This window comes from Augochlora pura, chromosome 5 (assembly GCF_028453695.1).
Source record: "Augochlora pura isolate Apur16 chromosome 5, APUR_v2.2.1, whole genome shotgun sequence".
NCBI classification, from domain to species: domain Eukaryota; kingdom Metazoa; phylum Arthropoda; class Insecta; order Hymenoptera; family Halictidae; genus Augochlora; species Augochlora pura.
The window spans coordinates 2,603,636-2,620,312 of NC_135776.1; the positions used below are offsets into that span (position 1 = coordinate 2,603,636).

At 50.4% G+C, this 16,677-nt stretch overlaps 1 protein-coding gene across 3 annotated transcripts in view; it reads left to right on the forward strand.

Moving 5' to 3' along the window:
- The window catches only part of Ed (hemicentin protein echinoid), a 101,726-nt gene that overhangs the window by 3,185 nt on the left and 81,864 nt on the right, over nt 1-16,677 (forward strand). For all 3 annotated transcript variants that reach the window (XM_078180244.1, XM_078180243.1, XM_078180246.1), the window contains 2 exons: nt 69-242; nt 1,478-1,763. In XM_078180244.1, the coding sequence (XP_078036370.1) occupies nt 1,694-1,763 (70 nt within the window). In that variant the 5' untranslated portion in view covers nt 69-242; nt 1,478-1,693. The remainder of the gene's footprint in view (nt 1-68; nt 243-1,477; nt 1,764-16,677) is intronic.

Here is a 16,677-nt window from a genome sequence, read left to right on the forward strand (position 1 = left end):
CATTTAGCCTCTTTGCGGTCAGCGGAGAAACTATTTTGTTTATATTAACGTTGCTTTGATTTTTCCAGGAGACGTTCCGAACTTATTGGCATCTCGAGGAAGGATCGATGAAATAACACCCGCCTAATCGGGAGTATAATTATCGACGGGATCGGAGAAGAAACTGGCTTCTTGATTAATCAGAGGACGTTCCGGCAAGTTCTTCCTACCTGCTGTACAACCTATTGGCATCCTGTAGCCAGGTAATCTGACAGATGATCGAATACTTTAGTCAGCCTAAAATATAATCAACGACAGGGACGAGCCGACCTCGCGACCAATCGAGAGACGCTCGTCTCCGTTCCTCGCGGTGTCCCCGCTATTAAATTCCATCTAGGCTAGAGGCAATGCCATTATCCGCGGAAGTCCATAAATCGGACAGGGGGGCCTTCGACCGACAGCAGCGGTGGCGGCAGGGCTGTCCGAGCGAAGAAACAAAATATTCGCAGGTAACAGGCCCCCGGGGGTCGCGGTGTTCTCGCGAGGAATCGACCGGTGCCATTTCCACGCGACAGCGGGTGCAATTAGTTTTCCAATAAAAAGAAAACGCATCGACGCCGTTTGAGCCTGAGAGGGGTCGCTCTATCGGGGTCAAGGAGTTTACTAAACACCCTCTGGCCACGGTGGCGCGAGCCTCCAGCGATTTCTCCCCCCCGGGGCGGGTGGTGGTGGTTTTCAGGAAGCTTTCCCGGAGGCAGGGCGGATATCTTTTGATCAATCAATCGTCTCGCGTTTCCGCCGGGCGAAAAAGGAGGAGGGCAGAGAAAGGGCGGCTTTTCAGAGGGTAGAGTTTACGCGCGGAAGAGAGCCGAGAAGCCGGCTCTCTCGGAAGAGGCATCCTGGCGCGAGAAATAAACGAGCCGGCGCGGGCCGACGAGGCCGCTGTGCGAGTCCGAGAGAGTCGTCGGGTCGGGTCGGGCCGAGTCGAATTCGCGTTGCATCGCGTCGCGTCGCGTCGAGGAAAGTTTCGCCGGAGGCATGCGCGCGTGATCACTCTCCCTCTCTCGCTCTCTCTCGGAACGACCGAGCGAGACGCGAGTCGGACGGTCCGCGGTCGCACTTAACCGCCGGCTATCAAGGTGCCAGGTAGGCTCCGTGGCTCTCGCGTTCCGCTCCGTTCCGCACCGATCCGCTCGCAGGCAGCTCGCGAGGCCCGTTTACGATCGTGTCCTACGTCGCCATAGTCGAATCGCGACCAATCCCCTCGAGCGGCCCGATCCGCTCGAACCCGACGTTCCCGCGGTTCTCCTCTTTGCGCGCGCGATGACGAACCACCGATCCAGACCGATCCAGGGATCGAGACCGCGCTCCGCCGCCGGCCCGCACGCCGACACGTGAGCCACCCCGCGCTTCTCTCTCTCTCTTTCTCTCTCTATCTATCTCTTTCTCTCTCTATCTCTATCTCTCCTCTATCTCCTCTCTCTCTCTGTGTATCCAGCCTCTCCGAACGGTGACGAGTGCGCCGAACGAGTTCGCAAACAGAGGAAACCTCGGCGTCTCATCGACTTTTGTTTGGTGAACCAGGAACCATGGTCTTCGTGTGTCTTCCGGTCGCATCCCGCGGGACATTGTGACAGTCTTGAGTGATACTTGTGCCTTGTGTTCCTGTGGACCAACAGTCTACCACCGTTCAGCAGCAGCACCCTATTCGACCATGAACCCCGATACCAGACGCGCAACCATGAGGACCTGGCGGTGTCTGCTCGCGCTGCTGGGAACCGTGGGTGAGTCTCAGCCTCTATGCTTCATCTCTTCCTCCACCCAATGTCGATCTAAATCTACCTGTTGTTTCTTTCGACTTTTCTTCGGATTATTCGCCGAGCCGATATTCCGTCGGATTATTCACCGCCCGCCATTCTCCGAAGAATTCGAAGGAATTCTCCGAATTCGACTTTGGATTGTTCGACTTCGCGTTTCGTTTCCGAGAAACGTTCTTTCGACGTCTTTCGTGCGAGTTTCGAGCCGAGTGGCATAGTTAGCGGCCGCTTCTACGGAAATTGTAGAACTATGTCCGCGGAAAAAGGAACACCTGTTCGCTAACGGAATCGTAGAGAGGGAGCACTTTTATTGTTAGAACAGTTTCGACGATGGTACTCGGACTTTCGTTTAATGTCTCTCGATGGGCAATGATTTCTTCCTCGTTTACGGTACCTGGGAAATTTGCTTAAATTGCTCGTTAACCCCTGCAGCTAATATATATACATATATGTATATATGTATATAAAATGACTATTTCAAGCTTCGTTAGTACGCGTTTTGAATCCGAAAATTAGCGGGACCTTCTGTTCCATGCAAATTTAAATACTAATTATAATATTAATATTTAAAGCTAAAATACGACTTCCCTCCATTGCATTATTAATGGACGAATTTTGTCCCCTGATTAAATAAATTAAATCGGAAATCCTAATAACGGATCGGGCTTGGATCTCGTAACGACCGGCACAGATAAGCGTGTTAAATTTACTCGACTTTCTTCGCGCGAGATCGCGGATCGTCGCGCGTACGCGAGGGGCCGGCAGCGAGCGTGTAATGCAGGCCCCCGCGCCATCGGCCCGGCCTCGGAGAAGAGGTCCGTGGGATCCAGGAGGCGAATCATTATTCCTCTATTTCCGCTCCACTTTCACGGAATTTCTTAACGGCTTGAAGGAATTATTTCGCCGGCGATAGTTCGCCGGGAGCAAGAGGGTGTTTATTTATTAAGAAAAGTTACGGCCAAAGGACAGAGTCTTTTAAATCCCGCGGGGCGAAGGCAAAGGAAAAAAATAAAAACGACGAGAGAGAGAGAGAGAGAGAGAAGAGGACGGTTATTAGGGGGTAATTATTTAAATTTATTCAGCATCGTCGAGAGTTTTCTTCACCGGTGCACAGGCCGGATTAACCAAGTTTTCCAATTAGGACGACTTAGAGGATTACTCGTGACCAAGTTCGATTTTTATTAAACACTCCATCGCGCGCGGCGGCTCTCTTCTGTCCGGTTCGGACAACAGTTTTTTTTTTTTTTTTTTTAAACATTTCGCCGTGTGGTGGACGCAAGAGTCGAGGCCACGCACGAACGGCCGGGGATCGAATACCGCTCGAGTATCCGCAGCGTCCAAACAAACAGGATTCCGCGAGGATTAAATTGGAATAAACCGGGTCGACTCGCGCGACTTCAAAGCGATACAAATTACTTTATCATCGGCCGTCGCGCGCATCGGCACGCCGAATTGAACGCCATCCGCGCGAACGAAACGCGCAAGACGAGCCTAAACGTGTGTTCGACAGGGGGAGGTGGAGTAAGAGTGAATTTTCTATCGTCGCGCGAGCCCGCGAAATCCCCGGAATCCGGACGCGACCGCTTGTTCTTGGCAAGCACGAAATATTCGCGCGAGCGATGCCTATCCGACTCAACAGGTTCCTCGGTGTCGTCGCCTGTTCCGCGATCTCGTCGCGGTTAGGCGAGACGCGTCTTACGAGCTCCGCGAATCGCTTGCACCGGGAGAGAGCATGATCGCGGTCGTGGAAACAGCGGTTCCTCTCGGATCGGTAGACGCGCGCGGTTGGACGAGGTTGGTCAGAGAAGATGGAAAATTAAGTATCAGGTATTTGTTTAACACATCGAGTGCCGACAATCGACCACTAAAACCTAAATCGAGTCGGCGTGAAATAAAATATAGCTAAAGCAATTTAATTAATTAAAGCGAAATTAGGAAGTTAATATTTATTACGTGGTAGCATTGTAACTCTCTTTCTCTCACAAATGAAAACAGTCTAGTCAAATTCAATTTGTTCAAATATATTACGATAAAAATAAATTCTCAAGATTGGTCAGAAATTAGTGTCACCCATATTTGGGCGACGCGGCCCTCAACGCGTTAAGGCCGAGCGGATACCTTTTCGGTCTACGGAAATGGGTTCACAAATACGCGCGAGTAGAATTAATTTAGAAAGTACTAAGTGCGCGATGACATAATGGGGGATATTTTATGTTTGAAGACGCACGGCGAGTAGCATTAATCCCTCAGGGATTACATAATACTCCCTTAGCTGTTCGTATCTCCTTTAAAAAAGAATTAAATTATAAAACTATACTATAATTTAAGTACCATATCTCTGGCGAGAGAATATTTATGTAATTACGTAATAAGCTCATCGCGCGGGTACCTTCGGCTAGCCGTGAAATTGTAGAACATGCTCTCGACGATCCTTGATTATTTGCGCACGGTCGAACTGAAAGGTGTAACTGCAACGGCGGTGCATTTTGTCATCGTGAAACGTATAAGCGAGCACTTGGGGTAATTAATTGACAACCGTTTGTGAAATAAGAGAGGGATTCCGGGAAAGCGAGAGAGAGAGAGAGAGAGAGGGTGTTGGGCCTCGGCCAGAATCGCGCGAATAAGGTCCGAGTTTACGAGCCGCACGGGGAGGGAGAGAGGGACGAGCAAGAGGCCGGATCGGTCCGGGATTACGGTGTGGAAGCTGCGGCCCGATCCGAGCGGAACGGGAGCGGAGAGCCTCTTCCTCGAGATTCGGTCGCCGGAAGTCGGCCGCCGACGACCGTCGCGCTCTCGCCCTCTGCCGCGTCAGGAATTCGCGCTCCAAGCCAAAGCGGATTTGCTCGCGAATCGTCGCTCGTTCCGGCCGCGCATCATCCCTCCCTCCCCCGTACTAGTCGGGTTTCCTCGTAACCTAAATAACGGGATTTCTATGGCTCCCGCAGTCGGTTTTCGGGGACACTGGAAAATTCGCGCGCGCGCGCGCGGTCGTTTCGCCGAAGAAGAAGTCAGCGAACCCGAAGACTGTGTCCGCGCGCCGCGCGCTCCGCTTAATTCGTCGGGGAACTTGCGCAATTTATGCCGTCCGCGGGAACGTCCGCGAATAAATTTTCATTTACTCGGGGGCTCGCCGCGTGCTCGAGCCGAGAGTCCCGGCAGCCACCCCCCGCCGTACTCTTTCCCGGCCAACTTTCGATTCCATTCTTCCTTCGCCTGCCACCGCTCGCGCTGCTCGCCCCGCCTCGGCTACCCCACGCTCGCTCGCTAACGCCGCCGAAGGGGACGTCGCGAATTACCGTGCGCAACTTGCTGCATAGGTGCCCCGCAACAACCTCCGGGCGTTTTTCAAAGCTTCCTCTTAGCTGGCAAGTGGCGTAAGTCCAGAATCGCGAATAACGAGTTAATCGCAGAAATAGTTAGTATCAAGCGCGGTCGGTTTATTTAGCAATTAAGGCGTCCGCGTATTCTCGTTTCCTGCGGAGATTAAATGAGGGACGAGCCTGAACAAGAACCTTGTGTTCCAAAGAAAGGTTACTGTTTAAATAGAGTGTACTCTGGACGACGGTAGCGTTATCGTTTAAACGAAGCATAGTCTGAACAATGATACCCCATTTTCATAATTTAATATCGTGGCTTTAATAAAACAGTTTTTAAATCGCGATGTTTCAGCTGGCACGAGGATTTTCATGCGGAATAAAAAGTTCCCTCCATCGCTGAACAATGGAAAGTGCAACTGGATTCGGATCATCTTAACAGATTAAGAACAACACGCTTTGTCACGTAAACTGAAACAGCTGTAACGCCGGAAAAATTGTTTTATATTCACGGTGAAAACGGCTCCGAGCTCAAAGGGTGAAAATGCTTTTAATTCGAACACGGTTTTAAAATTCCAACTAACCGAACTTTCTCGCGGAAAATCCGCGAGAAAGTTACAACATTCCTGTAAATTTTGCATCCGGCTGCGAACGAATGCCGGTTCGCTAACGCGCGGAGGAGGGGGGGGAGAGCTAAGAAGAGTCTATCCGAGAGAGAGAGAGAGAGAGAGCGAGGTCGTCGAACGGAAAAATCGGGGGTTAAACAAGAGTTGACAAAGCAAACGGAAGGAGATAGGAGGGTTGGTCGTGGAAAGGATCCGGGCCGGTTTCGCGCGCGAACTCTGGCTTTTGCAGCCGAAGGTGGGGGGGCGACGCGGGGGGTAACTCTCGCGCGGTTCAAAGCGAAGATCCTGTTCTTCAAAGCGAATTCTCCAGGCGGCGGGAGGAGGGCTCGCGGAGGGGTGAAGAGGGTGTGTTTCTCGTTGACCGACGCGCGCGGCGACCCACGTCGCTCGGCTTTTCGCTCGTGCACACGTTACTCGATACTTGAGAGGGTTGCTGCCGCGGCGGGGAGCGGCCGGGGGAGGGCACGCGGAAGCGAAACGAACCGCGGGGATAACTCGACGCTACGCATTAGCCTGATTAAAAGCATGGCCGGCTGGTCGAGATCCGCTGATGTTTAATGCGTTTTCAAGGGGTTACGGGGCGGCGGAAGGTCGAGGCGACAGACGGGGGATGGGCGCGCGCGGTGGTGGCGAGAGGGGGTTGGGGGTCTGTGCGGGGTCGGCGATTTTCCACGGTGAATACCGGGGGAAAAACGCGTTCCGCGGCGGAGTCGAGTGCACGAGCGCGCCCGGTAATTTCATCGGGCGGTGTTACATCGGCTGCGAAATCTTCCGCGATGATGCCGAGGGTGCTCGCCGAGAGTTCACGGGCCCTATAAATCACAGGCTCTCCCATGGATTTCACCGACGGAGTTTCGCCGATTCCTGACTTCGCTTTAGGGGACGCCTCTTTAATCGACTACGATTTCGGTCGGCCGGCGTTTTTACCGATAATTGTTTTCATCGGGCGACGGTGTTAATCCTCTACTCTAGAGGTGTTAATCCTCTATTAACCCGTTGCACTATAATAACGAGTCAGACTCGTGATAGAAGTTCCACGCAATATTCCATAGAATATTAATATTATCAATATCTTCTAAATCGAAATAAAATTGAATTCTTCTCTAATCAAAGTCTAGAAACAAAAGTGTATAAAGACAATAAAATCAACAAAAATTGTCTTCTGCTGTTATTAAAAATATTCAGGAGAAATAAGTGCTGATCAACGCTGTGCGAAAGGAGTCGTAGTGCAAGGGGTTAACAATTAAATGATTTTTGATTATAGCCATTTCTTCTGGTAGAAATAAAATTAATTTTTGTGCCTGGTTTAGTGCCAAACCGCCGCTATTAAACTTCTTATACGACACGGTGGCTTGTACAATTTTCAAGCAACCATCACTGAAAAATAAGCGACACTATTGTTAAAACCATCGTGAACGTGGTACGATCGCTGAAATGGCGCAAGGGTCGAAGGCGTCGCCGACGAATCCCGAAGTCGGCGAAAACGTCGCGGAAGAAGTCGGCGCGGTCGGAATCCATGGGACCCATAAATCAGAGGCGCGGCGTCTGCGGGGCAGCAGAGGGGAGACGGTTGGGTGGTGCCGAGGGTGGCGCCGGCATGATTATAGAGCGGCGATAGAGTTTCGCCGGAATTAACGGCGCCGGTGACAGGCGCGCTCGCAGCCTGAACTTTCCCCGGAAAATTCTCTCCCGCCGAAATTAGAAAGCCGTGGCATCTCGCTTGTGCCACCCCACCCTCCCTCCCCCTGCAGCAATAACCGAAGAATCTTGGTCGCGGGGGGATGGCCGGGGCAAAGAGCGAGGGGTGGTTGATCGGGGGTTCATTGCCGACGAGTCGGCGTGCACGGGGCGCGCGCGCTTGGATTTCGGTCAGAGAGGATCCGTGGATCCTGTGTAACGCGATATTTCGAAAACCCGAGTCGATTTCGCCGGCCGCGGAATGAATTACGGGCATTACGGGGGGATGAGCGGTACGCGAGCGCGCGCGCGCGTGGCTGCTGCCGACTGATAAACGACGCGTCGCTAATGTTACCGAATCCGTGTTCGCGCTTCGCTGTTTCGAGGGAGACTCGGCCCTCTGCTCTCGCGGAACAGAATCCTCGCGAGGAACCGCGCACGCCTGCTCTCTCGGCGCAGCGGCGATCTCACGCGCCCCGTACCCGAATGCAGGTTAATTGAACGCGGATTAATTGATGCGTATCACGGCCCGATAGCGTTCTGTGGGAATGCATAAGTAAGAAGTTAATGGGATTAATTCGAGCGGATTATTTATTTATTTATTATAAACGCAGGGCGCCACGGGTGTTCTGCGATCACTGTGCCACTGATTTCGGCGATAACCGTTTCGCAATCCCCGAGGCGACCGGTCGCGAATCAACTGCCACTCCTCACAATTATTATTAATCATTATTATTATTAATCATTATTATCATTGTCATTATTATTCTAGCGAACGCTCGGAGGTAGTCTCTTCTACGCGAGTACAGCACCAGTGTGTCCTTGAAAGAAATGACGGTGGGATCGTGGAAGAGATCTCGTTACCGGAGGCGCGAACAATGTTTACTTTCAATTAACCGGCGATAAAGGGCCGACAACGGCGAACAATAATGAAAAATAATAATTCCAAGGATAATAGCCGGCGGGGTTTTTTTCGGCAGGCCGCGTCGCGGCGTCGTCCCCCTAAAAGAGCGCCGCAGAGTGTCATTGTGATCGCGAGCAATTGTCAGATCGCCGACAATCCCCTAACGAGAGCGCGAGAAAAAGAAGACACGGAAAATAGCGGGGAACGGAGGAAAAGGGAAAAACTGGTTCAAACAGTGCGGGCCTGCCCCCGCACGCCCTCACCCCGCGTTCCCCGCGCTCGATTTCCGAAAGCCGCGAGCACGTTCTCCCGGGCAACAATGCCCGGAACGATCGTCATTTACTTGGCCGCGATTGCTTCGCAGTTCTGACGGCGGGGAACAAAATCGAGAGAGAGAGAGAGAGAGAGAGAGAGAGCTAGGCCATCGTGTCGTTCGATCGACGACCGAGGAAAAGCGAGATCGCGTGGAGATGGGGGGAGAGGAGGAGAACCGACGGTGATCAAGCGAGAAAGAGAGTGCACATCGGCGCGGCCAGAACATCCGGTCGATTTTAAAGAGTTTCTGTTCGGGCGAGTGGCGGCCGCGCCGTTAATCCAACTCCCGAGGCAAATCGACGCCGCGGCTGGCCGGGAAAACGATATCGGGTCCGACCGGAATTTATTCGTCGCGCACGCGGACCGGCGCCCGCGCTCCGACGAAACAACTATTTTCGTCGACGTTCGCCGGCCGATCGTCGAAATTTTCTGCCGCGGATTTTCATTTTGTACGGTTGCTAAACGACGTTTCGTTTGGAGAAAATCATTGCTGATAAGATAACCGATGACGTGAAAGCATTGACAACTTGCAAACCAATGGCAGTTAACCCCTTGCACTGTGATAACGAGTCAGACTCATGATAAAGATTTCATGCATGATCTAGTAAAGATCAAAAAGAATTGAAGTAAAGAATTGAAATAAAAATTGATTCTTCTGTGGTCAAAGTACAGAAATGAAAGTAAATGAAGACAGTACTAGAAATGGGGATTCTCTAGTCCTACTGAAGAAAGTATTAAGAACGAATAAATGCTAATTAACACAGCGTGAAAGGAATGGTAGTGCAAGGGGTTAATAAATGATTATTTGAATTGGAGGAACAGGATTTATATTTATCTGCTGCGATCACTTGTTCCAGATTTTATGAATCTACCGTGTGAAAATTTAGGCCGTCGATGAAAAAGAAAGTAGATGGTTGGTTGGACCGCGGGTCGCGGGGCCGAGTCGCGAAAGAGCCGATTGTCCGAAAAATATCGGAGGCCGGTATCGCAGGACGCGGTCGAACGCCCTCGCGTCCGCTCCGCGCGCGGTTCGACGACTCGATTTAATCGCGGGCTCTCGCGGCCGGCCGCGAATCGAGGCCGCTCGACGCGGCGAGCGAGAAAGAGAGGGAACGGGAATAGGCGTCGAATCCACGCGTCGACGAAAATTCGCCAGGCCGTCGGCCCCGGGGCTGCTCTAGGAAGGCGTTAGGCGGTTAAACGGTTAGCCGTGCCCCGAGCAATACTGTAAGTGCTAAATTAAATTCAGCGGAACGAGCGAGAGCCGCGGCGCGCGCCGAATCAAGAGACCTCCGCCGGCACACGCACACGGGTCGCGGTAACGTAAATGAGAGCGGGACACGAAGAGGGGCAGGCTGGAAAAGACAGACAGAGAGAGAGAGAGAGAGAGAGGGTGGTTCCGGCGCGGCGAGCGTGCGGGGACAAAGGGGTGAAAAAAAGTCCATGCTCGCGCGCGCGGATTTCGCCGCGTGAAAATTAGTTTTCCCGTTAATTGGACCGAGGGTACGCGAAGTCTCCATCCCGCGTAATTGGATTCGTATACGCGTATATCCCCCCGTGTTCTTCTAGCGAGGCCGTGCTCGTTGCCCGATTTCCGGCTCGTTTGCTGTGCTCCGACTCGGCCGGCCCGTTTCACCGCGGATCCCGCCGCGAGTCGAAGCTCGTTTAGGCGGCGCTCGTGTTCCGGCTCCCGTTCGGCAATCGGGTACTGCGCGGGACAGCCGATCGTCTACGGCGATTCGATTCTCGAAACCCGACACCATTTCACCCCCCTGCATCTATGCCCTGTTCTACGAACGTGTGGTCTTTGTCGACGTACGGCGCGCTCGCCGCGCCCCCGGCCATATTCCGCGCCGCGACCTTTCCGCAGAAAGAAGCCCGCGATACGGTCTAGATTAACTTTTGCTACCGGTTTAGTCGATACGCCGATTTATCGGCGATCCGTGCCGCTTTTGCGCCGAGCCCCAATTATTATTCCTTTGTGGAGAACCGGGTGGGGGAGGGGACAAGTTTGATTTCGTTCCGAGGCCATCCCGCGCTCGTCAACTTCCCGGACAGCGGACCTTTGTTTCGCGAATTTTCTGATTGACGTGGAACTCGGGACACGCTCTACCCTCTTTTGAGGGACCGTTCTCTCGTCGGTGTGTGTGTACGCGTTTCGAATCATTTCTACCGCGGAACGATCCATTAACCCTTGAACTGCCACCTGGAATTGCCGGGCCACCCCACCGGTACTCTGTATTTCACTCTGCGGCCGTGTAAATGTATATTAAAATTGTTGGGAATAATTGGAAGTATATTAAAATTGTCTGCAAAATTATTATCGTCGTCGTGCATTAATAAACGGGCTAAAAGTCCTCTACACACGTGGATTCTACCAATGAGAATTTAATTCTGACATATAAATTTTTTCGGGATCTTTATAAAAATGTTCGATGAAAAAGAAGCTATTTGGAGGATTGTGTTAGATAAATACTTCTTCGAAACAATTCGAGCTCTGGTTACGGGAACCAATTTGGCCGCGACCTGGGTAGCATCGCTGCGAAATCAGCAGAATTCAACCCGATGTCTTGTTCTCCTCCGAAGATCTTCCTCGACTGTATTCTTAGCCTCTGCCATCTCTCTGCTACCAGCCTGATAATTCTGTGGCTAGTCCGCCAGCTCTACCACCAGTTCGACTGTCTCTATCGCGAAGTTTACACTAACCAGTGCATACCGACGCTTCTTGCTATAACAAAATTACAAAGCTCGGACTGTTAAAGTTCAACTTCAAACTGTTAAAGTTCTTCGACAAGAGTACTCCGGTGTACTCTATCCTCAAACTTGACTGAATTCAATATGCAGTAGCGATTATGTCATAACAAAGGGAATAGGTCATATGCAGGCTCCAGCAATGGCTGCGACTGCGACTAGAATCTGCCCTAGATCCGGCCAGGTAGTCTGATCACTAGGCTACCTATCAAATCCTATAGATCCACGTCTGCAGTTTGACGGCGCATGAAAAAGACAACATCGCCCGACAAAGCCTCCAATCATAATTCTCTCTCCCTAATAGAGAGCCGGCTCTCTCTCTCTGTGTGTGGTGCCGTCGACGGGTTAGTCGAGATTCGGCTGTTAAATGAAACCCTCTCCGAACCCCAATTTTTACGTACCGCGTTGCTTCCTTCGCGGTTATAGTGATTGGATAGTTTTCGATTGCAATCATTTCTAATAGTACAGATTCAAATTTAATTTATTCGGATATAAGGGTGTAGAATTAACTTTACTTGTCAAAGTACACCAAGGGGTTGAAAAATACGATTACTAAATATGAATATTATTAATTTATTTCAAATCGAAACCAAATTTAAGTCTTCTGTTGTCAAAGCAAAGAATGGAAAGTAAATGAGGACAATAGAAGTAATAGGAATTGTCTAGTCCTATTTAAAAAAAAGTATTAAGAAGAAATAATTGTTAATCACACAGCATGAAAGGAATCATAGTGCAAGGGTATAAAAATCTACTAAGAATATATTCCCACTAAAAATCCACGAAATTAAATTTTCCAGACACCCAATCGAGAGCTAAAAGAGGCATTGTCTCAAAAATTCCAGAAAAAAGCCTGAAATATAATGTAACTATATTTATATAAAAAATCTAATACCACCTGTCGAATACTATACGCGTCGCCAAATCAGCAACGAGTAGAACATCCCCGAGATTATACGTCTGCGACGAAGGAGAGTCAGAGAGTCTATCAAAGAGGTAGCTTGTCGATCAACCTCGCTGATTAAAATTCCCGGTACACCTGGATCGCAAGCCGGCGCCAAACTGCCAGCGATTAGGTAGCCGATCTCGCTATCTTTCTTCGTAGGCGTTCCTCGAGTCTTATTACAAGGGACGGGGGGTGGCGGCGGCGGAGGCTCGGAAGAGGAACGCTCGCGGACGGTCTCGAGCCGGGCAGGTTCGCCGTGCCGGAATCTAGCGGGCGTACATTCCCAGTGATTTAAGCAGCCCGTGCCGAGACGACGCGATGGGGGTTACCGGGGGTGGAGACCGGGGGGCACAGGGCGCATGCACTGGGCCAACACTACGAAAATATCCGCTGGCCGACTGCCAACTCGCTGCCTCCGCCGCCTTTCCGCGAGACGACTCTCTCTCTCCCTCTCTCTTTCTCTTTCTCTCTCTCTTTCTCTCTCTCTTGCCATAGGCTCGACCGAAGCGTACGCGATGTATCGCGAGGGTACAACGCACGTATCGCTATTTATGGATCCTCGTCCGCCGATTTATCGGTATCGAGCGTATTTACAAGCGCCAACCCCATCGGCCACCCCCTCGACCACCCTCGACGCACACGTGCGCCGGGTCTCAGCCCATAAGTAGTGGGACGTCCATTGAATTTCTAAAAACCCGCTGATATTTCATTTACATTGAACCGGTTCCGCGACGGGAGCGGTGTACTTTGAACTCACCCTCGCAACCCCTTAACCACTTAGCTGCGTATTTATCAGCTATATTTAGAAGATAAATTCTTGTTATGCGGTTTATCAATTACACTTGACGTTGTTTTCTTGGTAATTGTTCTAGAATCGTCCCAAATCCAAATCTACGAATATGTTACTGTAAGCACTTACACATAAACTGTAGGAGAAGTATATTTATTATAACAGATTGTTGACCGGGAACGTCGTATGACGTCTTTGCATTCCCAAACTAATAATAGCCGGTGACATGAGATTGATTCAGCGTAAAATTGCCGGTCAACAATGTGATAAGATGTAAAATTGCCGTTTCCTCATGACGTGTACACGCGTCGTACGCAGCCAACAGGTTGGACCATGCGTGATCATGGTCCAGGAATAAAAAATTAATAATATTCATATTTTCACTCAGCCATTTTTTACACGAATTCACGAAATCCGCGGTCTACCATTGCTAACAAGAGCGGTTCGTTTTTCCAGATATCCATAGAGTCGGTTTCGAAAAAAGCTAACGACTAGATGTTATAGTACACCGCGTCCTATTACTATGATTCAGCGAATGATCGATAAAACGAGCACGGGCGTTAAAACGTCCGTAGCAAGTAGACCGCGTATTTGATGCAACTATGAGAAAACTAACCAGCTGAAATATAAAATTGTGAACACTTCAACGATGTATTACAACGTTTGCAACTTATCGAAATTACGAGGCGAAACAGCTGGTTTTATTGCTTAGATAGCATGCATTGCTCACGGTGTTTTTCGGTATCGCGATTCAGCTATCAAAATATGAAATATAAAAGATATGTAAAACACAGTGTTACCGAGTAGGCCGAGCTTTGTTCTAATTACGCGGGGGTTTGAATCTGGGGCAGTGATTCGACGATGAAAATCGCGAAGATGGGATTTGTCTGATCGCGCTTTGTTACCGCGCGTGTGCGCTCGAGGATCGCGACGGCCGGACCGCGCGCGTTCGATCGGTCGCCGAGTTCTCTCTCTCTCTCTCTCTCTCTCTCTCTCTCTCTCTCTCTCTCTCTCTCGCGGGGGGCGGAGAGGGCGGCGGTAAAAAAGGAGAAAATTCGACACACATTCGCCGGTATCGGGGGCTGTAGATCGGCGGTTCGAGGAAGAGGGGGGCCGCCGACGCGATGCAATCGGAAGCCTCGAGGAAACATGGCTGGCCGCGAGTTCTCGGCCGCGTGCGCGCTCGCGCACGGTCGATGGCCTTACAGCGGGGCCGGTTTCCGCGTCGTAGGCCACGTTTACGCCGGTGCAGCAACCCGCGAATTCTGCGCGACCTGTGCGAGGCACACCCGCACACGTAGAGAAACATCCCCTCTCTCTCTCTCTCTCTCTCGCTCTCTTCAGCTCTCGTGCCAATGGAGAGACCAGTGACAGAAGCAGAGCGCGCGAGAGATACAGACACACACGCGGCGCCGGATACACGCGCAAGGTTTTGACGTTCGCTGCGCTCCGACAGCCGGAAAGCTCTTGAAGCAATTAAAATGAAAATGCACGAGACGAGTGCGTCGCCGTTGTCAGTCTATGTTTATAAAAATAAACGTGACGCGCTGGCCCCGATTTTCCGAGCGGAGCCGAGCCGAGCCGAGCGCAGCGCGCACACCACTTCCATTTCGTCGCGCGACGACTGAGCTAAACGACCACCGACGCGACGCTTCACGTGTCCACTCCTCTCCTCTCTCGCTCTCTCTGGTCATGATGGACCAGCCGCGAAATTGTTCGAAATCGCTTCGACGCGTCCGACTCGCATAGACCGCGCGAACATCCTCGCGCTTTTACAACGAAGATACCGCGAGCGAGTTGAATTTCACGCGCGTCCGACCGCGCAACAGATACTTGTCGCAGTTTGAAAGAGGATGTCCCGAAGTGCCGATTTCTGCCGCGTCTGTATTCTTTATCGAGCTTTTATTCAATCGCATTATCTTCTTAAACACTGCAGATGGCTTTCTTAGGTAAATAAAATTAAATAAACGTGGCTTTCTTAATTCTTGCCGAAACTCGGGATGCAATCTTCTCGTTGCAGCAATTTTAGGCATATATGTTCATAAGAGGTATAGTGGTGGTCTTCTTGGAGGTATAGTGTCCGATTCTTCCTCCCTTCTCCTGTGTTCATCCTCGTCTTCGAAGTTAACTGTCTCAGAACAATGTTCCTCCTCAGCACACTTTTTATTTCCAACAAAAATCGGAAAGAGCATTGCCTAAACCAATTAATCTAAACTAATTAATCTAAACCATATAAAAAAAAAAGAAACAGTAACAGGTTCGAAATAATTTATCTCGTCGTTTTCGTATTTCCAACCGGAGAAAAATCTGAGAAAAAACCGGAGATTTCTCTCCGGACGGTGTTCTTTCCAAGAAAAAATTTCTCATTATCCGGAATAATTATTTCGTAGAACCGTGAATGAAAATAACACGTCCGGCGAAATAATATTTCGAACTTTACTGCTTTATAAAATATGATCGGGAGGGACGGCATTGGGGGAATAATTATAAAATAACAGAGCGGTATTATTTGAAACAATATTTCAATTAACGTCACTTCAGAAGTGCCGATATTTAAAAAGCGACTGGCGTGTACGTTGTTTCGTCGCAAGTTTTTATTACACCAGGCATTTCGAGTCGAACGTTTATCAATTAAAAAAAAGTCTTCGCGAAGCTTCGGGCTTTCGTGTTAATATTGGATTCGAACGCATTAAACGCGAGGCTGTTTCGTATCAGTTTTATAAACGTAACAATGAGTTATTACGAACGAACGTTGTTGTAACATTTTCCACGATTTTATTATGATATTTTTGTAGTTCGAATAACCGAAAATTAACCAGTTAGCTGCGTCGATATATTTAGAAGATAAATTTTGTTACGCCACTTATCGATCATACTTTGTACAATCGTTTTGTCAATTGTTCTAAAATTATCCTAAACCGTGCGAAATTTACTTTTATTATAAGACGTAAAATTGCCATTTCCTTGTGGCGTGTATACACGTCATACGCTAACCGGTTAAAGGAAAAATTAGGGATCCGTCATTTCGACGCGTTCGGTAAACCCGAGGCTGAAAGGTCTTCTTCGGCAAAGGGGGTTGGTTCTGACCTGTCGACACCGCCGTTCGCGAGCCGAAAGTTTCCCGAGGCTAATGAAATCGCTGGCCGGTCTGTAAATCGTCCCTGTTTATTTTCTCGCGCGATTTAGACACCTCGAGGATGAACCCGCGGCGCCTCGTTCCCAACCTAGCCCCTCTTGGAAAAGCAAACAGCCATCAAGAAACACGTGTTTATTTATCGCGGCGCGGTCGGGCGGCGGGCGGCGCGTGTTACTTTCGTGTAAACCTCGTTCCGTCGGGCCGGAGCCCCATAAAAATCGACTCGCCCCAAAGAGAGAGGTAGGGGGAGGATGGGTTCCGCAGTTGCTGCGAAGTCAGGCACGGCGTCGGCTCATCATCCGCCGCGGCATGAACCCGCGGAATCCGGCATTGTTGCGGCGGATGATCAAAACACACAGGTGTCCCGTGAAGCAGCGCCGAGAACGAGGGTCGCCTAACAAAAGGCGAGAGAGAGGGTTGCGGCC